Below are 19,641 nucleotides of genomic sequence, written 5' to 3'. Positions count from 1 at the left end.
GAAGCCCCCAGCTGGACACAGGACTCCAGATGAGGCCTCACCAGGGCAAGGTAGAGGGGGAGAAGAACCTCCCTTGACCTGCTGGCCACACTGTTCTTGATGCATCCCAGAATGTCATTGGCCTTCTTGGCCATAAGGGCACATTGCTTGCTCATGTTTAGCTTATTATCAATCAGGACTCCTAGGTCTCTCTCTGCACAGCTGCACTTCAGCCTGTCCTGGTGCATGGGGTTGTTCCTACCAAGATACAAAACTACACTTGTCCTTGTTGAACCTCATGAGGTTCCTCTCAAGCCGGTCGAGATACCACTGAATGGCAGCACAGCCTTCTGGGGAATCAGCCAGTCCTCCCAGTTTGGTGCCATCAGTCAACTTGCTGAGGGTACACTCTGTTCCCTCATCCAGGTTGTTGATGAAGATGTTGAACAGGACTGGCCCCAGAACCAACTCCACTGGCCACACGCCTCCAACTCGATTCTGTGCCATTGATCACCACCCTCTGGGCTCTGTCATTCAGCCAGCTCTCGATTCACCTCACTGTCCACTCATCCAAGCCACACTGCTTGAGCTTCTGATGAGGATGTTATGGTGTCAAAAGCCTTGCTGAAGTCAAGGTAGATGACATCCACTGCTCTCCCCTCATCTAGCCAGACGGTTATGCACTCATAGAAGGACATCAGGTTGATCAAACAGGACTTCCCCTTGGTGAAGCCATGTTGACACCCCGCGATATTCATCTTTTCCTTCATATGTTCAGTGATGACATTCAGGATGAGTTGTTCCATCACCTTTCCAGGGATGGAGGTGAGGCTGATTTGGCCTGTAGTTTCCTGGCTGTCCTTCCTGTCCTTTTTGAAGACTGGCGTGACATTGGCCTTTCTCCAGTCCTCAGGCACCTTGCTTGTCCTCCAAGATTGTTCAAAAATGATGGAGAGAGGCTTAGCAATCACATCAGCAGCTCCCTCAGTACTCTAGGATGCATCCCATCAGGACCCATTGACTTATGAGCCTTAAGCTTGGCCAACAAGTCTTTAACCTCTTCCTCTTCCACCCATGGCAAGTTCTCTGCTGTCCTGGCCATCCTGTTATCCTTGCCGGACTGGGCTTCCCAAGGGCCAGCCTTGGCTGTAAAGACTGAAGCAAAGAGGGCATTCAGTACTTCGTCCTTCTCTGCATCCTCAGTCACCAGGGCACCCTCTGTATTCAGCAGCGGGCCCACATTTCCCCTAATCTTCTTTTGCTGCTGAGGTACCTGAAAAAGCCCTTCTTATTTCCCTTAACTTTCCTGGCTAGGTTTAATTCTAGAAGGTCTTTAGCCTTCCTGGTTGCACCCCTGCATGCTCTGGTAATGCTCCTATACTCTTCCCAAGAAATGAAGCCCTGTTTCCACCTCTCATAGATAGCTGCTTTGTCCCTGAGTTGTCCTAGCACAACTGAGATGGCTCAGGACATCTTGGCTCTCCTGGAGGGTTTCCCCCTCTCACTTCAAATCCCCTGTCCTGAAAACCAAATCCATCCACGGCCACCATTTGACTATCACAGCAGGTAGCATTTCAAACTGGACCTTATAAAAGCTGGCAAGTCTGCTCTAGTTGATGGTGGTTTGGGGTTTGGTTTTTTTTTTCACAAATATGTAGCCATAACCACAAAGGACATTCTCCAACCTATAGTTTAACTCTTTCATTCTCAGTTTCACCTCCATTTAATCTACATTTTTATCCTCTTTGCTATGTTCTTCAAACATCAAGGCAGACTTCCCAGCAGGAAAGTTCCTGGTCTTTCCATGAGGAATTAGTACATTATGGCTTTCAAGCCTTAACATCTTTGTTCCCTTCCTTTTCTCTCCTACATCATCACCACGGTCCTCCTGCCCACATTCTGTAGCAACTTCAGTGAGACTGCTTACACAGAAGATCTACATCAGACCCTAAAGGATGCACTTACTAACAAAATAAAAAGCTACAGGATACTAATTCCAGCTCTAAAAGCTTCAAATAGTGACCCCCAGAGAAGTGTATTTATTAAATTACTACTTGGAAATAGGCTCTTCTCAGCCACAAACTCAAATTATTGTTTCCATCAATCCAGAACTCTAGGTTGTAAAAGCTACAAACAGAAGCAAGAGTAAAATACACAGAGTGAAGGACACCCCATTCTCCTACACAGACACACAGAAAGTGGATGTGTTCAGAAAAAAAAATCAACAACCCAAACATTACAGTGCTTTTTCTGCCACAGAAGCAAATAAATAAGCACCCTGCTTGGTGGTTTCTGTTTTGTTTGCTTTTTGGGTTTGGTTTGGTTTGTTTTTTACTGGTGTTTTGAATTACTCAATCATTAGTCTTCAACACTGAAACTGAGCACTCAAAGAGACACTGGCAGTTCTGGAAAATACAGTACCCAATTAAGCCACAAAAGAAAAAAAAAAGACACAAACAGCAGCAATATGTATTCCCTAATACAACCTTCCACTGATGCGCCTTAACTCAAATACAGAAATGAAAGCAATTCAGCCTTTGAATTTATTCATCCCAGCTAATGTCTCTTGTGGTCTACACACTTATGAAACCCTCATTACAGCATTAAGAAAGTACTGCCTGGCCCTTAACTGTAAATAGAGAATCATCACACTGCTCGTAACAGGGTCTTCAGGGAAGAGATCACAGCTATATATAACATTTTTCACATTGACCTGAAAGCGTAGTGGAATTAATACCGACAGAAAAATAAGAAATAATTAAAAGATCAGGCATGATGCTTCCTAAATTAAGCTGGCAAGCCAGCTGCAAGCACACATTTCAATAGAGCTAAAGGTGAAGCTGCGGTATCTAGGAACAAAGATAAGGGACTTGGTTTACAAAACACAGGTTTCTAACTCAGAAAGTAATGACTTTAAGGAGGACATTAACATGGTCAATAATCAACTGCACAGTAACTACAGAAAATCCTGTTCTAACTTTACGGCCAAAAGGGTTAGTGAGATTCTTGGTTGCATAAATAACAATATCATTAGGAAGACTGGTTACTTTTTATCCTGTGCTTGGCACTTTTGCACCTGCTCCTGGAATAAAGCATCCAGCTTTGGCATACTCAATTCAAGCAAGACATTGATATGCTGGAGAGGTCTTGAAGGACCATGAGAATGACAAAGGATTGAAACATCTTGAAGTGAAAGCCTCAAGTTCACTCTCTACTCACTCTCAGCATATTACCAAAGAAAATTGAAAAGCCACAAACTGCAGCTAAGTGTATGTGGAAAAGAAAGCTGATAACAGAAGGCTCCTTGTTCTAGCAGACAAAAGTATAAGAAGACTCAACGACTTTAAGTTAAGGCCAGAAAAGTCTGGCCTTGAACCACAGTACACATTTTTGCAGAGGGACACAGTAGAGAATCTTTTAGGCACCTTGTGAGGTGTTTTGATGCACTTTTCATCCATGGGAAAATTCAAATTCAAGTTCTTCCATCCATTTAAAAAAAATATGCTTAATCCAAATAAATTGATATAGACTCAAAATGTCTCAGCACAAGAACAAGCAACCACAATGATCTTGCCTGGGTGGATTTTAAGTGAACCAAACAGACAGAAGTTAATAATTTTCCTGCAGTTTCAGTTCAGTAAAAGGTCTGAATTGTTAATGTAACAACATGACTTTCCAGTTCCTACAATGTAACTGGGACAACATTCATCTCCTTAATTTCAGATCCACTTTAAGTGTCTAACCATCTGTCATATAGCCAATTATATTATTTACAGGTTGCTACATGCCAGCAGCTGCTCTCAGATCAGATTTGCTAAGGTCATACAACACTAACCATCCCTCTCGCACACATATATCCCATGTTCTCCTCACTCCAAAATGTTAGCACAGATCCCAAAATACACATTACAACAAGTCATCAATACATCCATCTATATTATGGGTATATTCCAACCTGGGTTTAAAGCTGATGAGGTGCTACAAGACTAAAAGGAGTAACTAAACATTATTTAGCAACAGAAAAGTCAGTGACAGGTGTGTCACAGGAACACCTAAAGGTAATTCAGATAAATGAAAGAAAACCAGTCATACTGATCACTTAAGCCACCAAGCTACAAGGCTGCATCTCTGTTCAGGATTTTCAAACTATGTTTGCTTATTCTTGTCAAGAAAAAAAAGACTAAATAAATGGCAAATGATGTCTCTCTTCTGTCTCAATCAGAGCCAGCACACCTACAGTTTTAAATCGAGCTCAAAATGCAATTTATAGTGTGTGTATCTTTCTCTTCACAGGAGTCCAAACTTCCACTCACACACTGGGATAACAGAAACATTCTGAAGGAGCACTGAAACAGTGGTGTTTGTACTGCAGAACTCAGATGGTGACCATCTGTACAAAAGTAAATGCTTTACATTTTTAAACACTTCAATTTTTGCTCTTATTCACAAGTTCTGCAAAACCTTTATTTTAGGAAAAGTCAAGAAATTTTACTACAAAACATCAAGTAAATTATAACACCATGCAAACACCACCAACAAAGCACCAACTGAAAAAGGAATTCACAGTCAAGTGGCAAGACAAATCACTAAATTTTAGGACAGCCTTGAAAAATCCAGACCTATTAAAGGGCTTAACATTAAAGTCAGGACAATGAGGACAGTCAAATATATTCTGTATAAATATAAAAATCTCAGTATCATTGCAGGAAAAAAGAATTTAAAAATTACAAAAGCGAAAACCTGCTGCCATTAAGTAAGTCTGGGGCTACTCACTGATTTTCTTCTACATCAGTTATCAAAAGCAATAAACCAACTTGCTTAGCAATATGGTACCAGATTCTAAACAAGCAGTGCCTGTTTGCAAAGCATTTCCTAGATTTCCTTAAATATGCATCAATACACCTATGCATCTGACCCTCAGCTACACACAATTTCCTTCCTTCCCACAAACTATGTTCCTTTTGCTGATTGTTTCATGACTTTTTTTATCACAAACACATTTTCTTCCTTTCTAAGAAGCTCCTCTGAATTCACTGAAGTGGAAGCCCCAGCACTGCATTAAAACACAGTGACAGACAACATGTACAAATAGTGATTCAAAATAACCCCCCCCCCCAAAAAAAAAAATTACTGTAATCACTAACTTCAGCCTGGCCTCACTAAACACTTCCCAGCCTCATTGTGCCTCTGCTCCCGCCACTATCCTCATGACCACTCTGCTACAGCGACGAGTGAGCTAAATCAGAAAATCTTACTCTTCACTCTCCTCCTCTCAAAGGACAGTGTCCATTCCTTCCCTCACCATTTAGGGGAGTTGGGTTGTAGGGGGAAAGTAGCACAACGGTGCTGCTGAGCAAGCTGTGCAGGAGTCCTGAGGGGGAGATGGATGGGACAGAGTACCGCTGAAGTAAGGGAGCTCTGCAGGAACAGGGTGTGGGCAAGGCAAGGTAAGCATCCCTGTATCCTATCCAGCTCACCCTGCATCACAGGAAAAAGTTCACAAGGAACAGGCTTCAACTCCTCCAATAACTAGCTGGAAAAAGTAAGGATTAGAAAATTACTAGAGTAAGATTAATAATTTACAGACCATTTACAAAGGCCTTCGTTGTTAAGGGCTTCATTCAAAAAATATCTACATACATGAGTAGTGTTAGTAGTACTGTACAAACAAAATATGGAAGTGCTTCATATGTTCATACAAGTGCATTCATGTGGAAGTGCTGGAAAGGCTGTGCATGGAAGTGTGCTACTAAATTACAGCCACAGTCCTGCCAGTTCACATCAAGTGAAATGCATGTGCCTCTCAAGAGCAATGTTATCTCTCCAGAAAATGTCCCCTTTAGACAGACACATATCCAGCTTCAAAAAGGTCAAAATTAGAAGAACGTTTCTTTCACAAAAGGACATCTTGATTTTTGTAAAGTGTTAACAGCTAAGGTTAAAAATAAAGTTAATGAATTTGTGTAGGCCACTCACATACCAAAAGTAAGCTTTGCCCATCAAAAAAAGGGAGCAAAAATGAACATAAGAAAGAGGCAGACACTTTCAACCAGTACTCAAGGCAATTTTAATTGCTGTTTACTGAAGGAATACATTCCAAGGTGATAAAGGTCCTTTAGAAAACCACAAAGAATAAGGTAAGTATTTTCTGGACAATATCCTTTCCAATCTGTATTACACCATTCTGTCTTTTTCCTCTGTAAAATTCCACTGCAGTGCAATTCCATCCATTGACTTGCTCGTATCTTATTTTAAAGAGAGAGGAAAAAAGTAATAAAATCTGATTTCTTCCAGCTAAATATTTTGGCAGATATTTTGCACTAAAAATGCAGATCATAATTTAGAATAAGTGTTCAAAACCGGTTCAATCCATGCTCACTCAAAGCATTATCATGAATAATAGCAGCTACTTTAACTCCTGGTAACATGTATTTGGGCTTGACCAAAAAAAGTTATTTTGAATTTCTGCATCATAAAAAGAGCAACAGCAGGTCTGCCAAATCAACTCTATATTCTGAAGTTGTTTTTTATAAGAAAAACTATGCTTTCAACACGTGGAAGAGAAAAACTAAGACAGTGCTCGAGTATGTATTTATAGCTTTGATGGGAATTAAATTTTTACTGGTTCCTAATATTATGTTTATAAACAAACCAAAAGCTCTAGATACTGAGTCATCTCTGGCTTTTGGCTTGGCTTAAACTGAATGGATTTCACAGAGTTTAGCAGGCATTGCTGGCACTTTCCTGGCACACACAGGATTACCATTACAGTGTTTACGCATAAACACGCAAACAGAATCAGTCAGAGAACAAAGAATGTGCACTCAGTTATAATACTCACTTAGCACTGCATATATCATTCTGGATCTCTCCCCCAGTCTCTCCCCTCCCTTTTTCTTGTCTTTTTTTTTTCCTTTTTTTTAAATTTATTTTCAAGTCTCCACCAATGCAGCAAACATCTGCAGCTATTCAAATGGCAGCCTTGGCTCCACAAAACCTAGTAGAAAGGACTGCACCTCTTCATCAGCTGTATCTTAATCAGTGGGAGGTTTCTTTACCGGTGCCACTGCTGCCTATGCTTGATAAGCATAGATCTCCCTGACAACATGATGCCATGTTCAACTGTCCTATTCTTCTGACTTCTGTTAATAAACTTGTCTGTGACTGCAAATGTTTCCCCACTACTAAGGAGAGGTGTACTGTACTGCCCAAACTGAGTGAGAATGCTGCTAAGTGGCTAAAAGGAAAATGATAATATGTGAAGGAGGGTGTGTAATACGCCTTTTGAAATGCAGATGAATAAGTTTTTAAGTATGAATCCCTTCTAAAATGACTTTCCATCTTCAGGAATAAAATTAAAGAGTTGTCTGCTTAACCAAGGAAAACACACAATATGAAGGGTAACAAAACCCATAAGTATATTCCTTCCTTAGTATCCATTACTATGAACTCACAAAGACTCTTTCTTCAATGCTTGCTAGAAGTGATGAATATTTCAGATGTTCTTTCAAAATAAACATGGAGAACCTAATACAGTATTTATGGCACAGAAGAATTTCCTAAGTGACTCTTCCTACAATAACCAGAAAGGAGCACTAAAACACAAGTGTGGAAAATGACCAATAGAAAATGAAAGGTGCAGTGTAATAGTGTCACATTTACACTTAATGTTTACATCTGTCTAACCTGTTTCCAACAGGGAAGCGTTGCTTATTTCACCCTGTACAAAAGAATTCCTAAAGATGCTGCTACTAAGAAGCACAATTAGAACAGCACTAGACCTCCAAGTACATAAATGTGCATCTATAAAACTTAGGAAGATTACACAGATACTAACTCCATGTATTATTGGAAAAGAGTACTACAGCTCTTCCATTTTACAATATCCACTGAAGCAAAATACAAAGAAAAAAGGAAACTTTTTTTTCTAAATGGCACTGGTCAGGTGCCCTTGATCACTATTGATTGTTAATGGATAAAGTTCCAACTCAATAGTTACAATAGCTCCTTACAGAGCAGTCCCACCAATGTCAGAAGCCAGGTTAGAGGCAGTCATATACCAGAATTTGCAGACTTTTTTACAAGTGCATTTTTAGAAATTATGTAGCTTCTTCCAAGTTTATAGAGAAATGAAACCTAACTTAAGATGACCATCCTCTATACTGCCTTGCAAAAAACAATGGAAAACCCCACCAACCTCAAGCCAGACCTTTCTGAAGATGCCTTCAGGAGCACTATGCCTTATTTGGCACACAAGTGAATAAACTCCTAGCGAATACACTTCAGCACCACAAAACAAATACCAGAAAACACAAAGAATAGCACCTAAAAAGAAATGCTGCAGAATCAATTCAGCACAGGAAAAGTCAAACCAGAAATAAACCTAAGTCCAATGACTAATGCACATATGAAAACAGACAAGCCTTTCCACTGAAGACACAAGGAAAAAAAAAATTCTGAAGAAGGCTTTCTGGAAAGAAGAGGAATAACAGCATCATAGTACATAGCAACCTGCCTTGCCATTGAATCAGAACGAGTGGCAAAATTTAACTCAAAAGAGAAAAATTTGGAGACCCACTATAAATCCCTACTGCAGACCAATGCCAAATTCAACATATCTGACTACCACCAAAAAAACCAAGGTTTTTCAGACTTTGACAAAACATGTCATACCAATCACTCATTACAAAGCTGAATGACTCATTTACAAACAGTCCTTATTTTGCACACTACTGTCAACTGCACAAAGCACAGCATGAACAAATACTAAAGTTTTCCCTATACCTAAGCTCTCTGCTACAAGAGCAGTAGTAACTAAAATGAGTATGTAAAAGTACACTCATAACTTAATGAAAAATACTAATAGTTAAACGCACTTAATGAAAGAGAAAAAAAGCACTTGCTAGTGTTGTATGATCAAAATTAGCATACATGGAGGAGGTTTGCAAGGTTGGATATGCTTGCAAGTCAAATAAGGTTATTTGATCCTTAATCTCAACTTCTAACTTTGCTTTGTCTTACAAAACTAAATACTTCTTTAAGCAAGCTTCTGTAAAGTGTAACAGTGTAGACAAAACTGGTAAGAAATGAGATAGATGAAAATAAAAATACAGTACTGACATTCAGCATTTATCAAACCCATTCTGATAAATAACTTCTGAAACGTTAATGTACTGAAATAATGCTTTTATCTTTTGTTACATTTAGCTGGTATAAAAAAAATAGTTCTACAAAGGAACTATTTTCTCTTTTTTCTCAGCTTCATCTTCCATCCCTACTACCACATATTAATTTGCAACAACAGAGTTAATGACTTCTTTTTATTCAAACTATTCCACAGGCTAATTGAAAGCCTCAATATAGATGTGCTACCTGGTACATTTCTTTCTTTTCTTTTTAGAAAATATTAGCTATGAATATAGCAAGTCTGTATTTTGTTATGAAAAATAAAACATTTCTATTTGAAACACCAATATTTTATCATTAAAGACAGTGCTCTTAGAAACCTTGAAGAAAGGTGTTGCCACGTGAAACTCTAAGTTTACAGAATTTTTAGTTTCACTTGAGGTGTTCTAAAGTTTAAAGAAAAAAAAAAAGATCAAAACTACAGTCACATGAGCATAAAATTTCCACTTTCGTTAATTGTCTTTGCACTATAACACTGACTTCTCACATTATCAGATGCCATAAAATCTGTATGCTAAACCCACCCCCCTCCCCCAACATTCAACTGTTATGTTTGGAAGTATGAAACTAGGAATAGAGAAAATTAAAGCACATCTTCAATGCAATGCAAAGCAAACTTTTGGTCCACAGACTTGTGCAGAAAGGTTCAAACATGTCTACACCATGCTGGAGAGAAAGGAGGAGAGAAAAAAAGACAAAAAAAGAAAGAAAGGAAGAAAGAACATGTTCTGCATGTTCTGTGCTTTTAAAATTAGCTAATCTCCTGAATAGCTGGAAAGCGTCGCTTCCCACAAGTTAACCCTTTGGTCTCCCAATCGATATGACAAGAAAACGCCGCTTAAAACGGGAGGGGATAAATATCAAAGCAATCATCGGTTACCTTTAAAACTCTTTGCTTCCTCCTCTGAGGCCTTTTGTTTTCAGTTAGAACCTAAAAAAACATCAAATTGCAGAATAAGTTGTGGTCACAAAGGCAGACCCCCTCCGATTTTATTATCGAACTGCAATATCTCTTGAATACCCAGAATGCTTTACATGCGGCACTTGAGCGGGCTGACGGCGGCTCTACGCGGGCCCACCGCGGCACACGGCGACGCCGCAGAGGGCCGAGGGGAGAGGCCCCGCCGCCGCCCCCCCGGAGCCGGCCTCGCTGGTGCCCCGCATTCCTCACAGCGGCGCCCACGAGGCGGCCATCTTGCTTCCTGCCGCAGCGGCGCCCTCCTCCGGGCGGCGTCGCGGGCGCGAGCCTCGTGCGGCTCCGCGGCGCGCGCCCCGCCCCGCCCCCCCCAGCGCGCGCCCCCAGCGCGGCCGGCCGCAGCCGACGGGGCAGCCGCGCGCCGCAGCGCCCCCCTCTCCCGCCGCCGCACCGCGCCCCCGGCCTCCTCCCGCGCTCGCGCGGGCCCTGCCCAAACAAAGGGTCTCCTGTGCGGGCGCCGCCGCGGCGGCCCGCAAGAGGCGGCCCGGACTCCCCGCGCGTGCGGACGCGGAGCCGGCGCCGCGCGCGCGCACAGGCGCGGGCATGGCCGAGGCGGTGGCGGGGAGCCCCCACGCGCGCGCGCGCGGCGCCGCCGAGGATCTCTGGGCAGCTCAGGGGCTGCTGCCCGCGGGGTCAGGCGAGGACACGGGCCCCGCGCACCCGCACGCGTGCCTCCGCGCACCCGCACACCGGCAGGCGCATGCGCACGCGCCTCCGCACACGCACGTGCACAGGCAGGCGGGCACTGGGCTGCGAAGCAGCGCTGGACGGGATCAGGCGTCAGCACCAGCGTCAGTCGTGGGGCTGGGGTGGGCTCTGCTCTGGTAACAATACCACAAACACCCTGACTCATCCCGGAAAGAGCAAATATTGCTCCTCACCAGGAGGAAGCCAGAGTCAAGGGCTTCACGGCACCTGCCCCCTCCCAAAACTCTGCCCAGCAGCAGGAGTCCAGCACTCACTGGATTCAACCAGCAACAGGCCGGCACGGACGCTGCTGCCAGCCCATCATAGGCTGCTGCACACAACTCACACAGCTCCGCTGCAAGGGCAAGGCTCCATTTTCATCTATTCCTATAGCACCTCACAAGGCACCTGCTGCAAACAAGATGATGAACAGGCTACCATATAAACATAAAGTACAATTCTCTTCCCATATCACTTGCTTAAAATGTTCTCACGGATTGAAGAAGGATGGAAGGGGTCACAACTTCACCACCAAGTTTTCACATCGAGTTCTAATGTATCACACAGACTAACCATGGACAACAAGCAAATAACAATGTATCTAACACATCACTAGTCACTTACTGAAACAATTTGCAGTTGACATCCAAAGCAGAAAGCCCTGGACTTACGTACTACACAAGAAAAAAACCCCAAAACCTGTTAATAACCTCTTCTCAGCAGCTACAGACCACAATTTAAAACTGCTTTCCTTATACACTGCTAAAATGCAAGTCTGATCATTGATGCAACTCAGTTGAGTAAATGCTCAGATGTGGACACACAATTTTGAAGCACACCAATAAAGCCAGGGAAAACTGTTGCCCTTTTTTTGTTGCCTGATGCTACTTTGTATTTAAGCTCCTCATTTGCTGCACCAGAGTACTGTATTAAATAGGATTTAGCATCAGGTAAAATAAACACGATTTGTAATGCTCTCCCAAAATACCACAAGTCTGCAAGGGTCTTTCAAGCATAATAAAAGCAGGAGAGGTACATGCAATCAGTGATCTTATTCTTTGTTGCAGTTTTGGCTATTTAAGGTGCTTTATGGTCCAGAAAACAAACAAAACAAAACAAAGGAAGGAAAAAACCCCAAAAAATGTCTTTTGATTGCTTAGAAACATAGACCCAGTATTCTGATGCAGACCCCGATTTGTTGCATGCACTGGACAGCACTTAGGCAGCAATTTCTCGGTTCCTCATTAGGCAGTTTCCCCTGCTGTTAGGATGCATCCTCATGCACAAAGGAAAGAAATCTCTTCAAATAAAACATTCTCTGTAAAAGCTGTAAGAACTGGCACAGAAAATAAGGAGCATTGAAGAGGCAACTTTTAAAACACATCCTCCAAAAATAACTAAACCCCAAACCAACCCACCTCCCTGTAATTTAGACTGCATTACAGTCCACACCCAGTATCAGAGAGATTTCATTGAGTTGCAATTATTTCACACACCCACAGAGCACACATGAAAAAAGTCACCTGCACTACTCCAAATCCCAGCCCCACATCCAAGGGGCAGGCTGCACACAGCTTTGCTCCTCTCTGCCACCATTACCAAACTCTTGCAGCCCAGGTGCTATCCCCTTACAAAATTCTCAAGTATCATATTTGAGAGGAGTGGGTTTATGTGCACTCATTTTAAAATTTATCTGGCTTAAATATTTCTGGAGTCCATTGTAAAATAAATACCACAAAGTCGAAATTTCTTGATTATAACTGGGTCTGGCTAGAAAACAAGAATTCCATTTTGCTTTTCTTTTTTTTTAGATTTTGACACTTGGCTGAGTTCCAAAGCAGAGCAAACTTTCAAAAATTCAAGAAGAGACAGATGGGATATGGGAGACAAAAGTTCAAGCCCCTGGTGTGCATCAGGCAGAAAGCCCTAACCACCAAGCTGTTCTAACAACGATCTCCTCCTTTTTAAGTTTTAAGCAGAAATTTCATTTGGAACCTTGAGAAACTTTCCCCTCAAAATAGATCAAGTCAGATAGTAGCTGTGAAAGCTTCCTGTTAAATCAGTATTTTCCATTCAGGGAATGGCTTACTGGAAAGTTCCCAACCAACTCTAATTGCAGCATCCTTTTTAAATATATCTGGGTTTTCGGCAGCATGTTAAAAACCCACATGCAAGTAGGCCCTTATTGTCATTGAATATTTCCATGGTACTCAAGATTGCAGCTATTAAATAAGATGTCTCAAGACACTTGGGTCAACCCGGTGAACTTGCACTCAGTGACTGGATTTTTTTCCCCTGGCTTGTTGACTCCAGGTCCCCCTAAATGCAACGTGGTCCATTGCCTATTACAAACTAATAGCATAGCTATTGCTAACATCGCTGGCAGATGCCTTCAGCTCAAGAGGGCTCCCTGCCCAGGTAGGGCCGTAAAATGCAGGTGCTTTGGCAAGCCTTGTAGAGAGTAGCCTTTGGATATTAAGGCTTCCCATAGCCACCAGTTTTGCAGCAGCCCTGTATGATTCTGGTCTTTCAGGTGAGGGGGAAGTTCTGGTAGTAATCCTGCAAGTTCATCTTAGTAGCTGAAACTGCTGAGCTTCAGGCCAGGGCCAGGGCAGGAGCTACACCTAGAAAAGGGCTGGCCAGCTGGGAGCCTGACGGGACCCAAATCCACCTGCCCAGCCAGAGCCCAGCCCAGCACTCCATGCAAGGCTCAGCTGATGACTGCAAGTGCCCAGAAGGCAGCATTTGTATAAAGTGTATGCTGCTACATCTGCAACACCCACCCATGCAAAATGGGAATACTTTTTCCAAAGAGAAAATAGACAACGGACCACCTTAGAATCATAGAATGGTAGGGGTTGGAAGGGACCTTTAGAGATCATCTAGTCCAACCCCCCTGCAGAAGCAGGTTCACCTTCCCCATCTATGTGCTCATTTTGATGCCTATGAAATCTTGCAATGCATCCTGACAGCCTCAACATGAGTGATGATGCAGTGACAGCAAAGCAGACCCCTTCTTCAAATGAACTCTGCTTTTTTGGTAGAAAATGGCTGTGAAATAGCCTCCACAGTCTGTGAAAGACAAGACAAAAACATGGAAGCATCACATTCTCATGTACATAAACTTGTCAAATCCCCTTTTTACTGTGAAGTGTTCCTGTATTACTCATTCTGACAGGGACATTAACCCAATATAAAGCATTTTTCCTCTTCTTTTCAAAGCTTGCTTACTTTTTTGTTTTCTTTTTTAATTTACTGGGCTGCTCTGTTAAAAAATATAGTAAGCAAAACTTTTTTTTAATAACTTTTTCTTTATCAAGACCTAATCAAGGAGCCAAGAGCATGAATCCCTCAAGAAGAGGGGCATTACATAGACAGATATTGCAACACGCAGGGGCTATGGAGCCCACAATGCTTTATCCAGACTTTCATGATGTCTTATCCCTGCAAAACCCATTACATCTACCAAGCTAAAGTATCACTGAAGGTTTACGTGGATGTTATTTTTTTAAGTGATATTTTTCAAATCTTTATCTGGATTATGTGTGAATTCATGAAAATAGCAGTAATGTAACTAATAGCTCCAAACATGCAACTGATACTCACTGAGGGTTGAATGCTTGTGCACACATGGGCACGTGTGTTGGAATGTGCACTTCAGTCTACATTCACAGCTTCTACCAGCCAGATCTTACTCCTTATAGCAGTAAATCCACATAAGTTCTTAAGGAAAACAAAAGCTTCCTAATTTTTAAACAACACACACAGACTGCCACCCCCTGCCCTGGCTATCCTACAGCCATTTAATGTACAGAGCTCACGCTGACCTCATTGTGAGTTTTGCATTGTTTAGTTAAAATGAGAAGAGATAATTCCCTTTAAAGCAAAATACCAAGTTTTAAACTATGCTCATGCAGAACATGTCACGTATTTATACCTTCCTTCCAATGAATCATCCCCCAAAAACGCTTACATTCCACCAACACGAGAGATGCATAACTTTTGAACAAGGAATGCACTGATGCCAACTTCAATTTCTCTCAATTATTATCTTCACTTTCCATACCATAGACAGAGACCTACAGTTTTGGTTTTTGTCCAGCTGTCCTCTATTTGAAACACATTACTGTCATAGAAGTCCCACATCTTGCAGTCCCAGTCCTACCAGTTTGGGAAAACACAAGGTGATTCCCTTACAGAGTGCTATAAACTTACCTAAAGGATAGCAATCAGAGTTATGTAGTGTCTTCCATCTCCTACCACCTCCCTCTGTGTCTCAACATCTTTAATGAGCTCTGGTAACATATCTATGTTATAGAAATACTTTCCACTCATTTTCTCATTGCACAGTTTCTAGAGATAACTAGAGCAAGGCTTGCTTCTAGGAACATGTGAAAAGACACCAGGTTTCATTCAAATACAATTTTATAAGAAAACAACTGACATCTTCTTAAATGTCAGGCATCCTTCACTTCCTCCACACAGTACTCTGAAACTTCATACAAAATTTAACAAGAAATGAAAGCAGGCTCTGATGCAGCTCTAAATACATTGGACAAAGGCAACCAGTTTAATAAAAGTACACAAAAAAAAAAAAGCTCCCAAAGAACAGAATAAAACCAAGGAATCTCTCATAAAGAAAGCAAAAGGAGTGCCCAAAGAGGACAAAGGTGAATGGGCAAAGCTAATCTGCAAGGAGAAGGTCAGTCTGAGTAACAAGAAGTGTGTTTAGCCTGGAAAACAAAGGTTGACAGAAAGGCTGAAGTGCTTCCTTTCACCCACCCTGCCAAACCCCTGTTTAAAACATGGCTTTTAGATCACTTCCTACCTCAACTCCACCAATTCTTGTGCATTAATTTCTTCAATCCCAATGACTAAATATATGAAAGGATGTAACGGCACTACTCTTTTGCTGCAAAAACTCAGGATGAGTCTCTATCACCTTTATTGTTTTAATATATATCTAAAATCACTTCATAGCTTCCCCTCCCCTCATTTTTGTTTTGATTGGAGCAGTTGAGATACAAAGATGTTTCAGAATGAACTCTGAGCCAGGCTGTTTAAACCTACTTCCCTAAACATGACTTAAAACATACTTCACCCATAAAGGGGACTATATCACATTCCCTCACTGCTACAGGCCTTTCCCTATGACAGAGACTTCTCTGCAGACCATGGTAAGCACAGGACAGAGCAGTGAAAACCAAAGGCCTCCCAAGACCTCCATAGCTGACAGAAAAGTCTACCTGCTGTAAGAACACACCACTTGTAATGAAACTGCTCTCAAGGAAGGTTTTGCAGGTGTGTTCTCCCCAGAGTGAACTGGTCCAGAGTACATACTGATGCAGAGATTTGAACCTCAGTTTCCCACATCCCAAGGCAAATGTCCCAGTGACTTAACTACCAAGACAGTGTCCTCCCCTGCATGGCTCAGGCACTATAGCGTTATATGAAGCAGAACACTTCCAGCAGGACATGGCGGCACAGAGGCTAATTCTGCAGCTTAAAGGTCAGGGAATTAAGCTGGGATGTGGGAAATGTATGTTCAACTCTCTACTTACCTGATTTAAAGCCTGATCTTGAACTGAAATCTCTCAGAAGTTCAGTGTTGTTATCACAGGGGGCATACAGACTGTCTTTTCCCCTCCTCTTTGTTCCAAAAGTTATGACCTGGGTTATGAAAGGCTGATGGATCAGAAAAAAATGAGTAAGAAACACAGAGAAAGAAAGTATGAGTGGGAAATGTGGTAAAAGACAAAGGCAGGCGGGCAGGAGAAGTGAAATGAGAGAAACAGAATAGACAATTAGAAAGGCAGAGAGATGTGAAAGGGGAAAATGCTGCTACACTTTGGTCCTGAAGTTTACAGATTTATTTCCACTAAATCTGTCATCACAATCAAATTACCTTAACTGAATTAAGGAGCATTTAGCCTATCTTCCTTTGCTTCTTAACCTTCAGTATTTTGAAATACAGGCACTCTCCCTAGTAATTCACAGTCTCCTAAGACTATCCCTAATTCTATCCCCCTCCCCACATTTTGCACTTAAAAATCTCTCTCATCCCTTCATGCTATCAATTAACTTATTGTTTTGGCCAATATGCCAATATCTGGAACACGGAGTTAAAGCTATCCTTACCTCTGCTTTCATGCACTTACACAGCGGGAACAAGAATAACTCCAGCTCACTTGAATCTACACTTCTACAGATGACAAGAGAAAGTTACTATCCAACCCGTTGGCTCCAACAGTAACCCTAAACTCTCTAAAGCTGTGCAGTGACCGGCGTTTCCCTTTGCAGAATTCTAATGCTACCTCAAGCTTTGGGAGTGAGTGAATGTGCAGCTTCCTTGGCTTACCTCAGAAGGAGGCGCAACTGGTGGTGGCGGCTTTTTCAGTTCTTCACATTTTCTCTTTTTACAAATCCGGTGACTAGTTTTTCGTTTCCTGCAACAGCTGCATTCTTCACAATTTGTTTTCCGCAGACAGGGCTCACAGACGCCACAACGCCTTCGCTTCTTTTTCTCTAGAACAGGGACTAGAGATGAATATGGAACAGGACAATTACCAGATGGATTTTTAAGAGAGGATGGCCCTGAGGCCTCAACTGCTTCAGTGCTGTTGCTCACGTTGCCCTGAACCAAATTCAAGCTTACTCCGACACTTCCCAGCTGTGATGAATAATCATTATGCTGCAGTCTTGAGTCAGCTGGCAAATCTGCATTTATGGCTTTTTCTGAGGCAAGAGCAGTGATTTCCATGCTTGAAGGCAACTCTGAAACAAAACGTTCATAGAATTGTCCAGAACTCTCACCAGAGATTTTATCAACTGTGCTTTTTTCGAAATCTGGAGATAAAATGGGGATGTAACTTGAATTCAAAATTAATGTCTCTGCATTGATACATTTAACAAGCTGCTCAAGGTCCTCCACTTCAATATTGTTTAAAGAGGTATCAGAAACTGGTTCACATCCTGTAAATATGTTTTTTGAGTCAGATTCTGAATTCTCTCTTGTACAGTTCAAATCCAAATTTGAGCCAAGTTCCTGGTGAACAGGTACAAAATCCACAACCAGTTTCGTGGGAGATTCTGCAAATGAGCTTGCACCTTCAAAAAGTGAAAGTGAATTTGATTCAGTGGCAGTCACAGAGCTGGAATTTGAACCAATGTCTTTACTCTCAGGCTCTAAATCCCAGCCTGCCTTCAAGCAGGACTCTGCAAGTGAGCTTACATCTTCTAATAAGTGTTCTTGTGAGTTAAACTCAGAGGTAACTATAGGTGCAGAACTTGAATCTTGTTCTTTGCTAGGTAGCACCAGGTCCGACTCTGCTTCAGTGTGGGATTTGGCAAGTGGGACCGACTCATCTAACAATACTGCTGAGCTGAGGTCTGAGGTATCGACAGAACTAGAGTCAGGTTCTTCACTGTTAGGCACCAGATCGAAGGTAGTCTCTGCACACACCTTCAAGTGTGATTCAGAGGTGATTATGGAGTCAGAAGGGGAAGATGGAAGTACAAGCGCAGCGTTCTCAACCAGCGCTTCAGACAAACTGCTGGTATCGAGATGGCTGGGTGTCTGCTCACAGGGCGGGTCCTCACGCTTGCACTTCACCTCTGAAGCTTCTGTATTGTCATCAGTTACCTGACTGCTTGGAATGGAGTCATTTGTTTCAGGTACTTCTACCCCTCTGTCTTGACTGGCGCATGTAGTAGCAGGTTCTTCACCTGCACTACAGGAAGCACCTTCTACAGGCAGAGGAGCTAACTCATTTTGTGCTAAATCTTGTTTCAACCCCCTTTCGCCTGCTTCAATTGTTTTTTCTTCTACTGCTGCCAGGGCTTCTTGTTCCTGTTTCTCCTTTGCTTCTAGCCTTTTTTGTGCCACAGCTTTCTTGGGTTTTGTAATTGCTGGAGTTTGGGTCAATCTACGGGAGAATGATCGGTTACGGAGTGACATTGTAAAGCCATTGATGTTGAAAGAATCCTGGCTATGAAAGAGAATATTGTCAGCTTTCTCCAAACTCACCCAAGATGCTCCAGACAAAGTTCTGGTTACGCTGCTCCTGAGAAATCTACCTGAAGAGCTCATGATTGGTTTCTTTTCTTGCTGTTTTTTCTTAACATCTTTCTCTTGTGCTGGCTTTTTGCCTTTTCCAGAACTAATGGCTTTTGCAGAAGCCTTTGCCGTTTTCTTTCTCACTTGGCTAGATTTCTTTTTGCCCTGGTTAGTTTTCCTTTTGCCTAACTCTTCCTTTTTGACTAATCTGGAAGGCCTTGCGTGGTGAGCCATGTCTGCGGAGCAGTAGAAATGTTAAGAGGAGAAATGGAAAAAAATCATGAGCTCTTGAGGGAAGTTTTCAGTAGAAATCTGTGCACTCCCATTGCTGCTCTCTGTGCCAATACAGCATTAACTCTGAAATAGAAGATACAAGCCAGCATTAATAAAATTCTAATTAATGAAGGGTTAATTAACACATTAAACTGACCATTTTTAATATTTGAAAATACACAAGTAGAATTAGAAATGCTGATATGGGACAAGACATTCAATTAACAGAAAAACTTTGAAAACAGTAGCATGCTGCAAAATGGAATGCTTGCCTAAATGCCTGTAACACAAACTAAGAAGCAAACAGAGCTCAAATGATCAGGCAACATCATTTATTTACCCATTTATGTCAGTTCTCAGAAGTCTGATTTTTCTCAATCTTATTAATAGTTCATTAACCACTCTTTCCCTTGAATAAGAATAGGGAACTTTTGTATCCATAGCTTTGTTCAATGGTGGCTCTATCACTGTAAAGACATCCAGT

At 42.0% G+C, this 19,641-nt stretch overlaps 1 protein-coding gene across 2 annotated transcripts in view; it reads right to left on the bottom strand.

Moving 5' to 3' along the window:
- The window catches only part of TET1 (tet methylcytosine dioxygenase 1), a 69,962-nt gene extending 50,822 nt beyond the window's left edge, over window positions 1-19,140 (bottom strand). The window contains exons 1-2 of one of the 2 annotated variants that reach the window (XM_062000789.1): window positions 17,187-19,140; window positions 10,046-10,096 (exon numbers count right to left, since the gene is read on the bottom strand). In XM_062000789.1, coding sequence (XP_061856773.1) covers window positions 10,046-10,096; window positions 17,187-19,118 — 1,983 coding nt within the window. In that variant the 5' untranslated portion in view covers window positions 19,119-19,140. Of the gene's footprint in view, window positions 1-10,045; window positions 10,097-10,186; window positions 10,365-17,186 lie in introns of those variants that run through there. The other variant, XM_062000788.1, reaches the window with a different exon arrangement.
- Between the last annotated feature and the right edge of the window lie 501 nt (window positions 19,141-19,641).

This window comes from Colius striatus, chromosome 8, assembly GCF_028858725.1.
Source record: "Colius striatus isolate bColStr4 chromosome 8, bColStr4.1.hap1, whole genome shotgun sequence".
In the NCBI taxonomy this organism is placed as follows: domain Eukaryota; kingdom Metazoa; phylum Chordata; class Aves; order Coliiformes; family Coliidae; genus Colius; species Colius striatus.
Note: the sequence above shows the minus strand (reverse complement) of the source record. Positions and strands in the feature narration are given on the sequence as shown.